Raw genomic sequence first — 14800 nt, 5'->3', positions numbered from 1 at the left:
CCTAATTTGAGAACCAGTTCAGATCAATGAGAGAGTCTTTATCAAGTGTTTGATGTTCATGCATCAGCGGCTTTCCCGACTGTAAAGATCTCTGCTGGAGGAAATGGAGTTAGTGAAGTGAACAGGGTCAACCTAACAGGAAAGAGACGCTCAGGGGGGACGCGTGGATGTGACAGGAGCCCACTGGGCGCGTTCATCCATTCGAGCAGGCATCGCTCAAATAAAAATACAATAAAAATAAAAAGACAATAAAATGCATATATAAACCTTTTTTTTTTTGCGCTGTTTAGTTGTGTTGTGTGTCTGTAGATTCGCTTATATTTTCGATATAATTAAACAAGTGAATGAATGAACGAAATTGTCAAACTTTCAAATTGTCTTTTGAATGTTTGCCTGTATCTGCAGGAATTATTCGGATGTTTTCCAGTATTCTTGACGCTTTCCCCCTTCTCTCGTTCTCTTTTATGGTGCTGTGCTCATTTCAGTCCGATCTCCCTTATTTGACGGTTCAGTGGATGTTCAGGGTGAGCTCGTGCTCTCTCATTGGCTCTCCATCTCTCTTTCCCCATACATCCCTCCTCTCCTCCTGTCACGCCTCCTCCACATGACTCACACTTATCCATGACAATCACTTTCTCATAGACGGGACTAATTATTTAAGACTGGGAAAGAGAAATATCCAGAAATATCCTGTGACAGACACGAGACAGGTGAGCATTCTGTGTTTGAGGTTAAGCGCTGCAAAAGTTGAGCATGTGTTCTTTCTGATTTTAGTTTGACCAGAAAGTTTTCGTCTCTCTGCAATCCTTGTTTCGTTCCCGGGATAAAAACTTACGCACGTGGAACTACTTTTCATAGGCGAATGATTTGAGTTCCTTGTCCACTTTGGTATGTCGCTTCGTTGCTGGTTTCCAGCGTGTTGACAGTCGAGAGAGACGCTGTTTGACGGATAACACGAACACGCTTCGAGTGAAACACTAGACGCTCTCGGTCCTCTTCGGAGGAGAGGCGATGCAGTTACTTAACAGTCCTGTTGAGCCTCCAGTCACTTAATTGGCCACAGATGCGGAATTCTATGCTCTTTTACCGTTTAGAAATTGGATGCATTTGGGAAAGTTTATGAGGCAGGAGCCCGCAGGAGCCCGAGGTCTGACGCTGCGAATATAAATCGAGCGAATTATAAGACTCCTGATTTATCCATCACGGTCAGTGTGTTAAGGTATCGACATGGCAACATCTCATCCCCCATCGCAAAGGCAGACAACTGACGAAATGTCTTTTAATTTCCTTTATTACCATGTTGCACTTACGCATGCGTCCGACATATTGTTATGTTACTCAAACTAATGTGAAGTGTGCAAACACGTAGACAACTATTTAGCTTGAAACTTTATGCACAAAATGATTTTAAAAAAAGTTCTCATTAGTTATATGCAGTTACAACCCAAGCTGAATTGCAATTTTAAGTGGAACCAAAGTGACAACCTACATTCATAAAGGCTATAGCCTACACCTTTAAATCATTTTCATTTTAATTAGCGGTGAAGAAAGTCGTATTGACACTAAAAACTTGAACTGAAATAAATTATTTCAACAAGTGGAGTGAAGCAAGAATTATTTTATAGCTACATAATGATGCATGAATAATGAATGTTTTCACAGCGATTGTTCGGGAAAGTAGGCTGAATTGTTTGAGAAAAGCCATTTGGTGTTTTACTGTGTTAAAAAATTACAAATAAATAATAATAATAAAGCTACCTTGGAACTAGTTTCTTTATTAGCCTACATCAGGGTGCAGAAAACTCCGCTGTTCTGATAAATCCTTATTTAAATGATTAGCATAGCCTTTGTAGAATGGTAAATAAATTTTAAGACTGTGTCAGTGGTCAGTGCACACATCAGGACGGTTTGCGAGAAATAAAGTTGTGAAAATGCAGTGTTTTGATATGGCCATCAGTTATTTTCATAGTGCTGCTGAACTGCTGTGGAATGTTAAATAATGCTCGTGCCAGTCTGCTCTGTAATTGCACGCCGAAGGAAAGGCGAAAGACACCGTCCCCGAGCTGCCCTTTCACCCGAGACTTTGCAAGCTTCACTTATTAAAACGAAAAGTGTTTCAACATGTGGCTGTCCCGAACGTGAAGGGGGCTGGGCCTATACACTTCACAAATTGACTTATCTCAGATAGCCTTATCATATAAACACATACAAGAACGAAAGATGAAGAACTGGAAAGAGAAACGCAAAACATGTATAGGTTAACTGATTTTAAATATGAAAAGCAAAATAATACTAATACAAATAATAATTGTTATTATTAGTATACTGTACTGCCACCTTTAGTTAAAATACTGCATGAAATGGAGGCCTGTGTGTGCAGTCAATTAAAAAAAAAACCCGGTTTTTAAATCTCTCTGGAGGGATGAAAAGTATAGGCTACACTTCTTAAAGGAATAAATGCAGCTCTGTCCATTCGTGCCGCTCGTATAAGCTCATGCACCAGATCTGACCTCTCTGTTTAGATTACTGGATGTGGTTTAATTGGAAACCAACGTTCCCATTTTATTCACTAGAACTGCTGCGCCGCTTTACACTTTCTCTGCAGGTAAACACAGAGAATGCAGGTAAACGAGCTTCTCTTTTTTTCTACAGGAAGCTATCACTGTATGGCACGAGGAAATGCATTTCGTAGAATCTGATAGGGAAATCAATTTTGAGAAGTACTGGCATGGCGAAAGGAAACAGGCTATATTCACGGAGGAGAATCCGCGTAATTCGGAGAAAGAAATAAATAAAATGGTTTTGTGCTGATTTGGGAGAGACGGGAATTAATGAATGGCTAAGAGATATTCGATGGATTCGTTTGCTCTTTAAAATGTTCGGAATTTAGCGGATAAAACCTGAAATAAAATAAAATTTTAGAGCTTAATTTGGGTCAGTTGTCTTGTTGCGTCGGCCGTAATAAAGTCAGAATTAAGAAACAATTCGGTTAAATTAGCTTTTTATTTATGTATTTATTTTTATTGTAATTATTATTATTATTATTATAGGCCTAATTATTATTATTATTATTTTTATTATTATCAATTTTTGTGCACTGGGTACACTCCAGCTTCCTCTAAGGTGACCTGTGGATTTGTGTTTTTAAAGGGGCCGTGAAGTGAACATCACACATTTCCGGGCTCTCTGTCCAATGAAAATGTTTCAGACCGTCCCCGACACGTCGTCTTACGTCAAGGTAAGACAGCATCGTCACTACGAGCAGGTAATGTCGGAGGAAACAGAGTGGAACTTCTAAATGGCCTTTTTCCTCTTCCCAGCTGATGACTGATGTAAATGGCTTGTTCAAACGCGGTTTTCCGGATTCACCTCTCGCCATATTTGACTTCAAATGGGTGGTAGCCTACAGAATGAAGACCATTTAGTTTGACTAATGATTTAATTGGTTTACAACACATCTGGGAGAGTGTACACTGTCTGTCTAGCTTAGTCTTAAATTTGATCTGGCCATTGAACGAATGGACAGGCCATCTCTGACCTTCACAAATGTTACTTATTGCACATTATTGTATTCGACGTGGTGCTTCTCTCTCTCTCTCTCTCTCTTGACATGGTCTTAAAGAATGTAAACATTGCAAATGGCAGACATCTGTTTTAGCATGAACTAAGTTCGACCAACCATGCATAGGGAAGTTTCCAGAACTCGAACTGTGTCAGGAATCTCTCAGATGGGTATATATAAGCCCACATTGATTGTGGCACTTCTACTGATCGCTCACTTTATATAGTCTGCTTCTTTATGAAAGGTATGTTGTATTATCACTGTTCGTTCTTCTAGAAGGTGAAAGGTACATTGGCATATTTGGATGGTTATTTATGGCGGAGTGCCACAGCAATAACTTTAATGTATCAAAAGGCTTAGTGCAGAGCGCAAAGACAGAGCCATGAAAATGAAGTATTGTGCCTGCTAAAGTCATTCATTATATCTTTACAATCAGCATACTTTCCAGAGCCGAGTTGTTATGTTATGGAGACTTATTGCCCCCTGCATAAGGGAGCTTTTCATGCAGACGCTATAGTTTGTGTTCCTCCACAGAGGGGCTGCGTTTCACAGTCCCACGAACAGTCCTCGATTTGTTTCGAGACATTAGCTGCGCAGGAATGTAGAGGGAAAACCTTCTCTTTGAAATCCAGCTTTCTCTCCACAGACTGAATAATAAATAGTGCGCTGCGTGGCAGTGGAGCTGGGCCACGTCTAAACAACAATAAAATGGAGCAATAGAAGTCTCTGGAAATATGTTTGTTGTCCTATCTTATGATTTTTTTTTTATTTATACTTATTTGTAAACATTGTTTGGGTGTGTCTGTATATGTGTAATAAAACCAAACCCTAGTTTTTGTTTTGGTCAAATGTGACAAATATTTAACGAATTTGTTCCAGAAATGTTTCCGCAAATATGTGCCCCTCCCCCTCTTTAATTCGCGCTGCAGATAAACGGTCATATTTGGGTTTTGTTGCTGGCGGGCAGAATTTGAGCGGGAAAGTGGGTTTACCTCACCGCTCCTCAAGAAAAGCCAGTTTGGGAGAAATATTCAGCTTCATTCAGGCGAAGCCACGGGTTAGGTTTTTGTTTGGTCAAGGCCGGGCGAGACTGGGGCTTTCCAATAAAAACAAATCTCTAATTAATTATGGCCCGGAGCAGGAGGCCAGACGATTTTCGATGTTCGTATTATTCCTCGCGCGTGAGAAGAAAAGGGCGCGTGACGGTCTTGAGAAACCTGAGAACCACGATGCCTCAGACAGCGCCGCTCTAATATTTTTCGCAAAACTACAGATAGATAGATAGATAGATAGATAGATAGATAGATAGATAGATAGATAGATAGATAGATAGATAGATAGATAGATAGGATCTATAAAATTGGTATATACTTGTAGCCCATTAAGTAATTGTATGATCGAAAGTCCATTTAACATGTTGCTCCCACACAGTTTTTTCTTCTTTCTTCCTTTTGAAGTTGAGGAAGCCTCTGGTCTCTGTCTGGGTTAGTCTTACTCCAGCACTTCAGGGTTTTTCCAGTAGCGTTAGGCCACTGGCTTCCCACAGGTCGTGGTTGGGAGAAATGCCTGGCTGTCAAGCTCCAGCGTCGAGCCAGATGTTCTGTGGCTCACTACATAAACCAACATGCATCTGTTTATTGGCCTTCCAAAATGTTTGTTAACGCTGGACTCGTAATGACCTGGGCAAGTTCCACGCGGGAAAAGAGGCTGATTTTTCTAGATTTAATGAAGATGTTTGCTCCATAAATAAAACTTTTTTTTTCTGGACAAGTTATCATTACATCTTGAGAGTTGAGAACGCACTGTATGTGAAAACAGCCTTGGTTTAGATAAGCAGATGATGTCTAAATTGTTGTCATCAAACAAGGAATATCATACCGATCTACTAGACCATATCAATTCTTTGCTTTAATCCACCACAAATGCAGTTCGTAATTTTGAATGAAACGCTTGTGTTCACTGTTTATCTGATATATAGTTTAGTCTCAAGTAAAGGGACGTCTCATTTATAATAATCGAAATGGAGACCATAAAACATAATTATACTGTCATTAGTGACCCCTCTCCACCAGATCTCCGTCTCGTCATGCGCTCAGAGATAATGGTGTTTTAATTAAAAGAATGGTGGAGTCTAAGCGGCCCCTCTAGGGAAACATATGTTTCAGCTATCAAGTCCCACGCTCTGTGAAATTATGTCCACCCTTCCACTGCAACTCGCATGCACATGTCCCCAAAAAATAAAAAAATAAAATAAATAAATAACCTGATATGATGATCCAAATCTGTATTACTCGGCCATAAATAATAGTGGGCAGCCTAAATGGGTCGTACGCACCAAAACACAATTTCCATCTTTCTGCTTTGTCACCATCCTTCACCTTCCCCAAGAATCCAGAACACAGAAATTGATTAATATATGCCAACGCCGTTTATTTGAATGAAAGAAAAGCCACTGTTGTTTTGTGCGCGAGAGAGGGGCCCTGACTCGAAATGGTTAAACAAGGTGTCTCCGTTAATTACTGTGCAGGCCTCAGGCAGGAGAAGCCTTGACCCCTAGCAGGATCCAGATGTGGCGCTCTCGAGGGGGCCTCTCCCCCCTCTAGACCCCCATGTCGCGAACCGTGCAAGCCAGCCGGCGCAGACTCAGTCTCGCTCCCCTAGGCATGGCCCTCTCGGTCAGGGGGTCTCAGGATCCGGGGGTCTGGTCACGTTTTGGGCTGGCTGCGCGTCTAGAGGGCGCTGGGTAACAGAGCGCACCGGGGGGAATAAATAAAAAGTAGGGGGTGGAGACTGACTCTGCATTTGGAAAAGGCAATTACAAGCAAGGTATTCAAAATAATATAAATGTATTATAACCATACAATACTGGTGCAAAATAGATTTGTTTGGCACTTCAAAAATCTGTGTTTTTTATTTTATTTACATTTTTTATCGTGATAAATAATGGTACGATTTTCAGTTCTTTTCCAGGATGAAAGTAGCCTAAATATTTAATGTACAGTATGTAGTCAGGAATAGAGACGATTCCCCTCATTTCCCGTGAAGATATTAAATATGTGAGGCCATGTGTTACTGATTTTGCGAAATGTCGAACAGCCAGCACACGAGAGGTATCAGCCTCTCAGTATGGTCCATAGCCTACAGTCTGTCGCTGGAGAAATGCTGCTCGTGTGCATTCAGAGGCGCGCACACGTGTGGAGCAGACAGACTGCGCTGCGGGCTGCGGTTTTATTAATGGAAACCCGTTTTTGCAGCGAAAGAAGTCCGGACAGACTCATCACATTCTTCACTTCACTATAGGTAGATCCAGTTCGTGCTTTTCTTTATACCGGAACTCCAATCCTAATATTTTGACATCATTTCATAGTTTATAGGTTTACTCGATCTCGTATGATCCATTCATGTAAAAAGTCAACCAGATGTATTTATTATTATTTTTTGTATTTGTATCAGCTTTATCTAATTTGTTTGGCTATTTGAGATTTGTTATTATTATTATTTATTTATTTATTTTTTTATTTTTTTTGTTACATACATTCGATGCATTCATGCTTCTATCAAATCTCGTAGGCTAGCTACTTTAATGACGGAAAAAGCGCAACAAACGTAAAGTGCTGGCAGGCGTTCTGTAAATATTTCCAGGCGAAAACATGTAGAAAGGAAAGAAACACTATTGTTTTGGTGTCTTATCTTCTCGGGACAAATATCCTGCCGTAATGAAGGCAGGGCCAGGGATACACACACACACACACACACACACACACACGCACGCACGCACGCACGCACACACACACACACACACACACATACACGGCTTCCTTCTCCAGCGCAGTGACTTCACTTCCCAAATTTAGAGGAAAAAACCATCCGGCGAAACTGTCTCTGTCTCTCCGCCACATATCGAGATCTGGAATTAATTCAGACGCGTGTCATGTTTGGAATATTGTCGGGCTCCACTGAAAATTGCGCAAAATGGACGGAACTATTAAGGTAAGAGTGGATGAGAGGGATCTTTCAGAGATGGACAGAGTTTGAGAGCTTAGACGCCTGTAGTTCTGCCTGTCTGGGACTTTTCAGCCGCTCCGAGCAACGCTTTCCTCTTCTCGCTCTCTCTCTTTCTCTCTCCAAGTTTCCTTTTCCTTTTCGTCGAAACTTTGTTGGAAGTTGAAAACTATCGCGGAGCACCCGAGCGTCCAGATGGGTTCTACACACACTCGGACGCTCGTAAAAACGCACGGGCTATAGAGCCGCTGTTTGTGCTGGAGTAAAGGAGAAAGGGGAATCTGGGTTTTAGGATTAGAATAGCGAAAGTCCGGAGCTCGACGAGGCTGCCTTGTGTTTTCAGCATACCGTGGCGCGTGTATGCGTGTGAATGCAGTGCAGTAGTGTGTGTAAATCATACAGCTTTAGGCTGGAGATGTGGCTGCGCAATTGGAGTGGCACCGTGCCGAGGTTTTCCATCCATTCATATAGTTCAAACGCCGAGCCCACCCACAATAAAATATTACTCCACACTCGTTCCCTTCTTCTGATAACTAATAATAATTAATGCACAATATTCCTGAATGGGTTGCGATTACAAATTATTATTGTTTGTGTGGTCCACACGATTATTTGTTGCATTTTCGATAGTTTTATATTTATAATAAGAATAATCCACACATCGAATCTCTGATTAAAAACAGCTATCAGTATTTGAATGAAATAGTTATTTCTGAGCATCAGATCACTGATTGATTATTGACTCTTGTGTGGAGGGGAGGGCTGCAGATTTAAACACTCCTTATTTCTGCGGTCATATAAGTGGTTTTGGGTGTGGTATATGTTTGGGGCCGTACACATCATGCTTGTGTTAGATTGTATCATGTTAAATAGACTGTTTCGACTGCGCTGGGGTGACTGGGGACAGAAAAAGAGCTGGTTTTAATGCAGCAAAACTCCTTCAAAGAGCGTACAGTCCTTGCTGCAGGGCATTACGAATAAAAACATAGTGTTTTTTTATTATTATATGATCAGTACTGTTTGATTGGCTGTTAAAAATGACAATGAATAAATAAATAAATCGTATTATTAATGTCACAATTTATTATTATTATTATTACAATGTCAACACATAAATAAATCGTTCTTTGTAGTTAACTACTGTACTAAATCATATCTCAGTTAAGATAATATATAGGATAATGGTTGTGTGGTTTTGTATATTTTAATAATTGTGTATTATTTATATTAATATACAAAACACATAAAAACACTCATAACAAATATGTTAGACACTTTGTCTGTACTTTGTTAATTTATGTAAAGTAATATAAATATATATGTATATAGAGAGAGAGAGATAATGTTTGTGTGTTTTTAAATATTAAAAACATAACATTTAGATATGTCTGTACTTTGTCGTATGAGCCTAACAATAACCTTTCCCTAACATGCCTTAAAGTTAAAAAATAATATGGTTTATAAAAAAAACCTACTATAAAGTGCGACCCTCAATAATTTTCAAACACAGCCATTAAATATTAGTACTGTACTGTGTCTACAGTAGTATTCGTGAAATCTAGAGGAATCTATAGTGTTTTTTAATTGCAATTTGACACCTATAGCTGTCTTGATCCGTTTCTGAACTGTAAACTTAGGTCGACAATGAGGGGGGTGGGGGGGGGGGGTTTCAATCCACGGGTACTTCCTGTTCCACACAATCTGGTTTCCTGTCAGGTTTCCTTTTCCTCCTGAAACAAAAGACAGGAATGCGTTCTGTATAAAATAGCACTGTGCTTTTAAGGGGGTCCGCACATCCTGACTGAATGACGCATCTTCTTCGGGACGGCCCATTATGATTAAGTTGTCTGTTAGAATTCTAATATGAACTTATTCTAAATTACTTTTCCTGGTGAGAATAATAACATACGGTAGCATAATGTATTATTTATGCAGCATGTTCAGCTGTTGGCGTACCTCACCATAAATCTACAACACCAAACCAGCCTGTGGTTCTGGACGGTTTAAGCGAGCCATGTAGACACGGCCAATTTATAGCCTAAGGAAAATAGCACCTTTGTGAGTATTTTAGCCTCATTGTAAGAAGAAACTTGCACTTGTACTGTGACCATCGCCTAGCTCTCTGTTTCATAGAGATGAAGGAATTTCGCCTTTTGACAAGCCTGTCTGTACATATATACGGACATGAGTGTGGAATTAGATTTTCCTATTTTTACAACCCTCTGTAATCTTGGGAACGACTGACTGCCAATCATGAATTATATGGTGGAGCCTGATATGTCTGCGTGTAAGTAACGTGTAACAGTCATAATAGCAGCTCTGGTCTTATCTGGCACCATGAAGGCATTCCTTAGCTCTGCCATACTTATCATGGCACAGGCTGCTGCTGTGGGTCGCCCCGATACTGTCCACGGGACGCTGGTCAAATTGATGACGACTGTCACCAAAGTTCAAAAGCCAAAGAGGGATAAAGAATAGCTAAAACAGTGTCCCATGACCCCCTTTGCCATTTCGTTTGAATCTGTAAAACCAGCAGTATGAGTTGTGAAATGCACTCAGTTTGATGTTTGGATGCTGCATGCTTTGTTTCTATAAAGAGATGCCAAGGAAGAATCATTCACTTAAACTCGCTCTCGAAATCCACAATGATTCACATCTTTCAATGCCTTGTGTTTGTATATCTTCATTTTGGTCATGCATTTATTGAGGATAAAGTTTAGTGAACGTTAAGGGTTTGACAGATGTTTATAACTGCAGGAAATCTTTGCGACTGTTTTCAGAAAGGTTTGACTGAGATGTGAATGGAGACGATCACATGCACGTGTAGACGCTGCTCTCTCCGGAGGGCCTTGTCTGCTGCGTTTGTTTTCTTTAATAAAACGACATCACCCCAGCTGAGCGCCTGCAATGAGAGCAAATGTAGAAGTGACCCTGGACAGATCTGTCTGCCTCTGTTCTGTCTCACACATGAGTCATGAACAAGACTGAGAAATCTTCTACTTATTGAGTCACATCTTGAAATTCTTCTCTAAAACTAAAGTGGTCAGTGTCACGTTAACGGTTGATTTTTTTTTTGTGACAGTTAACTGTAATTATTATTATGACAATGATTATTATATTCTCAATAATACTGACAACTGTTGAAGTCAACATAAAAAGCAAAATTACCCTATTTACCTTGGTAATGCACATTCCTGGTCTTAGTGTCAGAAAACTGGGGGGGGGGGGGGGGTATCAAAAAACAATAACTTCACCTCCTAAATGCTAAATGACATTTATGTGCATTTATGATCTTTTATCAGAACACAGTAACTTAGTTCACCTCCAAAACTAATTTCCTTTCTGCTGACATCACAAATGCCTGTTTTTAGCTCCTCCCCTTCAACCACCTGACTTCATTTTTCTATGCAATTCAATGAAAAAAAATCCTCAAGTTGCATTCCTTGTTGACTTCAAGCCATTTTTCCTGTATGCGTAGCAGTGGTGTGGCTATGTGTTAGCAATCAATTGCACTGCTTCATTTGCACCCAGCATCTGTGATTATGCCCTTCAGCAAGAAACAATTTACAATTTGTTCAGCTTAATTCTGGTTAAACATGATGAACTGAAAGCCATTTATCATTTGCTCTGTGCTTTAATGAGAAACAGTGATACAGTGTTGGGCCCGTTGTCTCCTCCAGGAGGCGCTGTCAGTAGTGAGTGAAGACCAGTCTCTGTTTGAGCCTCCGTACGCTGCTGCTGCTCCCTTACCCAAGACAGACATGACTGCGTCCGGCGCACAGGACTACGGTCAGCCTCACAAGATCAACCCTATCGCCCCTCAGCAGGAGTGGATCAGCCAGCCCGGCCGGGTTCACGTCAAGCGAGAGTATGACCACATCAATGGATCCAGGTATGGCATTATTTTGTGTTCTTGAGTTGTTCTGTCTGAAATAAGCATTAGTAAGCAACAAGTGTTCTGACTCTGCTATTTCTCTCTAGCAGAGAGTCCCCGGTGGACTGCAGTGTGGGTAAATGCAATAAAATGGTGGGTGGGACCGACGCATCTCAAATGAGCTATACTGGCTACATGGATGAGAAGTGTGCTCCGCCCCCAAACATGACAACCAATGAGAGGAGAGTCATCGTCCCAGCAGGTATTCACACTTCGCCTCGTCGGCGATGCTGCATTTATAGAGCCACACATTTAACTTGAAAAAACGATGTAGAAACTTTCACGCAAATTGATATGATTTAAATATGAAATTAGAAAGGCTGAAATTGTAATTTTAAAACATATTCCAAATAACCTGTTTTATTTACAACCCACCCCCACCCCAAAAACAAAAATCTGTCAGTATATAGTCACCCTCAAATTGTTCAAACACAGTATGAATTTCAGCTGCTGGACACGAAAGAAGATATTTTGCAGAATGATGATGATAGCCATTGACTTCCACATTATTTGTTTATATATATATATATATATATATATATATATTTTTTTTTTTTTTGAAATTGCAATTGATTTTCAAAAAAATCTTAATGATGATCTGAACTTAACAAAAGTTGCTGGAGAATATCGAAACTAATAATAATGCATGACCTTTGTGTGTTTGGAACAGTCATTATGTTTGCATTTCAATTTGCAGCCACTAATAAAGCAGGAATGATTACTTTGTTTCTCTGAAAATACTGAATGTTTCTGTTAATGACAATTGAAGATCTGCTCACTTCTTCACACTCCTCACATTGAAGTGGTGATATAAACCAATCATATCTGATCCTTGAGTCTCCAGCTAATTTGTGACTTTATTTCCATTTCAGACCCTTCTCTCTGGTCTCCAGACCATGTGCGGCAATGGTTAGATTGGGCCATTAAAGAGTATGGTCTTCAGGAGATCGACACAGCCATGTTCCACAACACAGATGGAAAAGAACTTTGCAAGATGAGCAAAGAGGACTTCCTGAGACTAACCAGCGGCTATAACACGGAGGTCCTGCTCTCACATCTCAATTACCTCAGGGAAAGTAAGTCCACCACCTATTTGTTTTCCTTTGAGATTGGCTAATTTGGGTCTTTTTGACTTTTGCTGCCATTCTCTTAGTGTTTTTGTGCCTTCAAATGTGTAACATGCTGCTTTTCCATGCCTCGCTTTATGATGTCAGAATATATTGTAACCCTAATAGACATATATTTTTATCACACTCTCAGAATAGAAATGAGGCAAAAGCTGTGAAAAAAAAAGCTGTCACTGAATGGATGCCAATTATATGCACCATTCAGGTACTAATATGTACACTTTAGGTACAAACATGAACATTGTGGGGACTAAAATGCAATTGTTTGACGTAAATAAGGTATAAAGTTGTTTCTTTTGAAAGTGTACCGCTCCAGTGACAGCTTTTGTACCTTTTTTATGAGAGCATACCCTTTCAAATGGTAATAATTTATATGTTTAAGGTATTAATAAGCACCCTTTGGGGTAAATTAGGTATAAAAGTGTACTTCTGATTAATGACTTAATTGCAATTTCATCAAAAATCACCCCGAAGACATTCTAGAGCAGTGTTATATTTTGTTTATGACTATTTATGAGGTGCCAAGCAACTGACCAATAAATTGTTCCCAAACTATTTAGAAAAGCTTGTAATAATTGTACCACAACAGTAAAATGTTTGGAAGTAATTGTAACTGTTTAATGCATGACTATCCATGCAAGAAATAGAGCCTAGTTTATTCCACATGGCTGCTGTCATTGTTTTTAGCCACGCCGTGGCACAGTCACTCAAACCACACTGAGATCAAGTTTACAGCAATATTTTATAACATGCTTTTTAATAGTTTGCACATTACGTTCACTTTTTATTCCATTCGAAGGCTTTAGTAGGGAGTTCTCCTGTCTCGCTCCACCTGCTTGACTTTTACTGGATGCATTTGGTTTGGCAGAGTTGCAGTGATTATGAATTTCAGCAACCGTCCCGTCCAGAGCATCTCCCCCTGAGCGCTCTCGGCCCCAGACTTAGAGAGATGAAGCCCAGGTGCATGGCCTCAGGAGACGGCCAGCGAGGCCCCTGCCTACACATTGCACGGGAAAGTTTATCCCTAATTTACAACAGAGGCATCTTGCCCAATTTCTCTTCCAAAGGATTTTTTATGTTATTTCCCTGCATGTTTTGACTAGAATCCCACAGCTTTGGGCGAAAACTAAGTCCACTCATCCACTTTAAAACATCAGTGCCATCTATAAGCGAACTGTCGGGAGAACACGTACATCTGTGCGTGAATTGTTTGGACGAGAATCGCGTCGGTAAACAGAGCTACGCATTCTCCGAAGGGTTGCATTTAGATGCAATTTGCTGGGATGGTGACAGCAGCTGGCTCATCCAAACATTATGACAGCAGGGCTGAGCGGTTAAAACAGTCCTCCTTAAAAAATAGTGATGGATTCTGCTGTGAGGTAATTGGAACTTTATTCCGTGGGTGTCAACGGTTTTGTGCTGGTGGCCAAGCTGTGGGCCTGCATACAGAGTATAACAGAGAGCCTTTGTGAGTCGCAGGGCAGAGCCTGGCCTGTCTGCGTGCTGTCAGGTGTTTTTTTTCGAGTTTCATTAGGGACGATTGCTTCAGGACTGAGCTAGAGCTTATGCGCCGGGCATTGTGGATCTGCCTTCCACTCTTTCTTTGATTTAGCTTGTGTGTTTTGGAAACAGAAGAAATGGTTCGTAATCCTGCGCTACACCATTTGTATTGCCTTGGAACACATCCCGAGTCAAAATCAAATATTAATAAGAGCAGTGGTCCATCCACCAGAGGCTCCTCACTCTCAGTCAGAAGACATTTGTGTTCCTTTGACCTGTTTGTGACTTTAAACACACTTTAAGCACAAATCATTTACTCGCCCTCATATTATACTTTTTATTCCTTTCTGGAACACAAAGGAGACATCTTCAAAAATGTCTCTCTGTTTGTCCATAAAATTAATGACAATGGTCCAAAACAAAGTTCCAAAGCAAGCCACTGAAAACCATTGATTTTCAATTTTCAATATTCAATTTTCATTAAATTAAATTAAATTAAATTAAATTAAATTAAATTAAATTAAATTAAATTAAATTAAATTAAATTAAATTAAATTAAATTAAATTAAATTCTGGGAAATTTGCATTTGCAAAGTTTCACACTTTTCAAAATAAAAGTCATTTATTGCCATATCGATAATAACAATAATAATAATAATAATGAATTATTATTAT

General features: G+C 40.0%; 1 protein-coding gene across 8 annotated transcripts in view; it reads left to right on the top strand.

The window, feature by feature from the left end:
• Window positions 1-577: 577 nt before the first annotated feature.
• The window catches only part of LOC132101206 (Friend leukemia integration 1 transcription factor-like), a 29373-nt gene continuing 15150 nt past the window's right edge, over window positions 578-14800 (top strand). Inside the window, exons 1-5 of one of the 8 annotated variants that reach the window (XM_059505948.1) lie at window positions 578-710; window positions 3151-3238; window positions 11245-11456; window positions 11549-11700; window positions 12371-12574. In XM_059505948.1, the coding sequence (XP_059361931.1) occupies window positions 3194-3238; window positions 11245-11456; window positions 11549-11700; window positions 12371-12574 (613 nt within the window). In that variant the 5' untranslated portion in view covers window positions 578-710; window positions 3151-3193. Of the gene's footprint in view, window positions 711-3150; window positions 3266-6731; window positions 6863-7340; window positions 7553-11244; window positions 11457-11545; window positions 11701-12370; window positions 12575-14800 lie in introns of those variants that run through there. The other 7 variants (XM_059505946.1, XM_059505951.1, XM_059505947.1 and 4 more) reach the window with 7 other exon arrangements.

This window comes from Carassius carassius, chromosome 23 (genome assembly GCF_963082965.1).
Source record: "Carassius carassius chromosome 23, fCarCar2.1, whole genome shotgun sequence".
NCBI classification, from domain to species: domain Eukaryota; kingdom Metazoa; phylum Chordata; class Actinopteri; order Cypriniformes; family Cyprinidae; genus Carassius; species Carassius carassius.
Note: the sequence above shows the minus strand (reverse complement) of the source record. Positions and strands in the feature narration are given on the sequence as shown.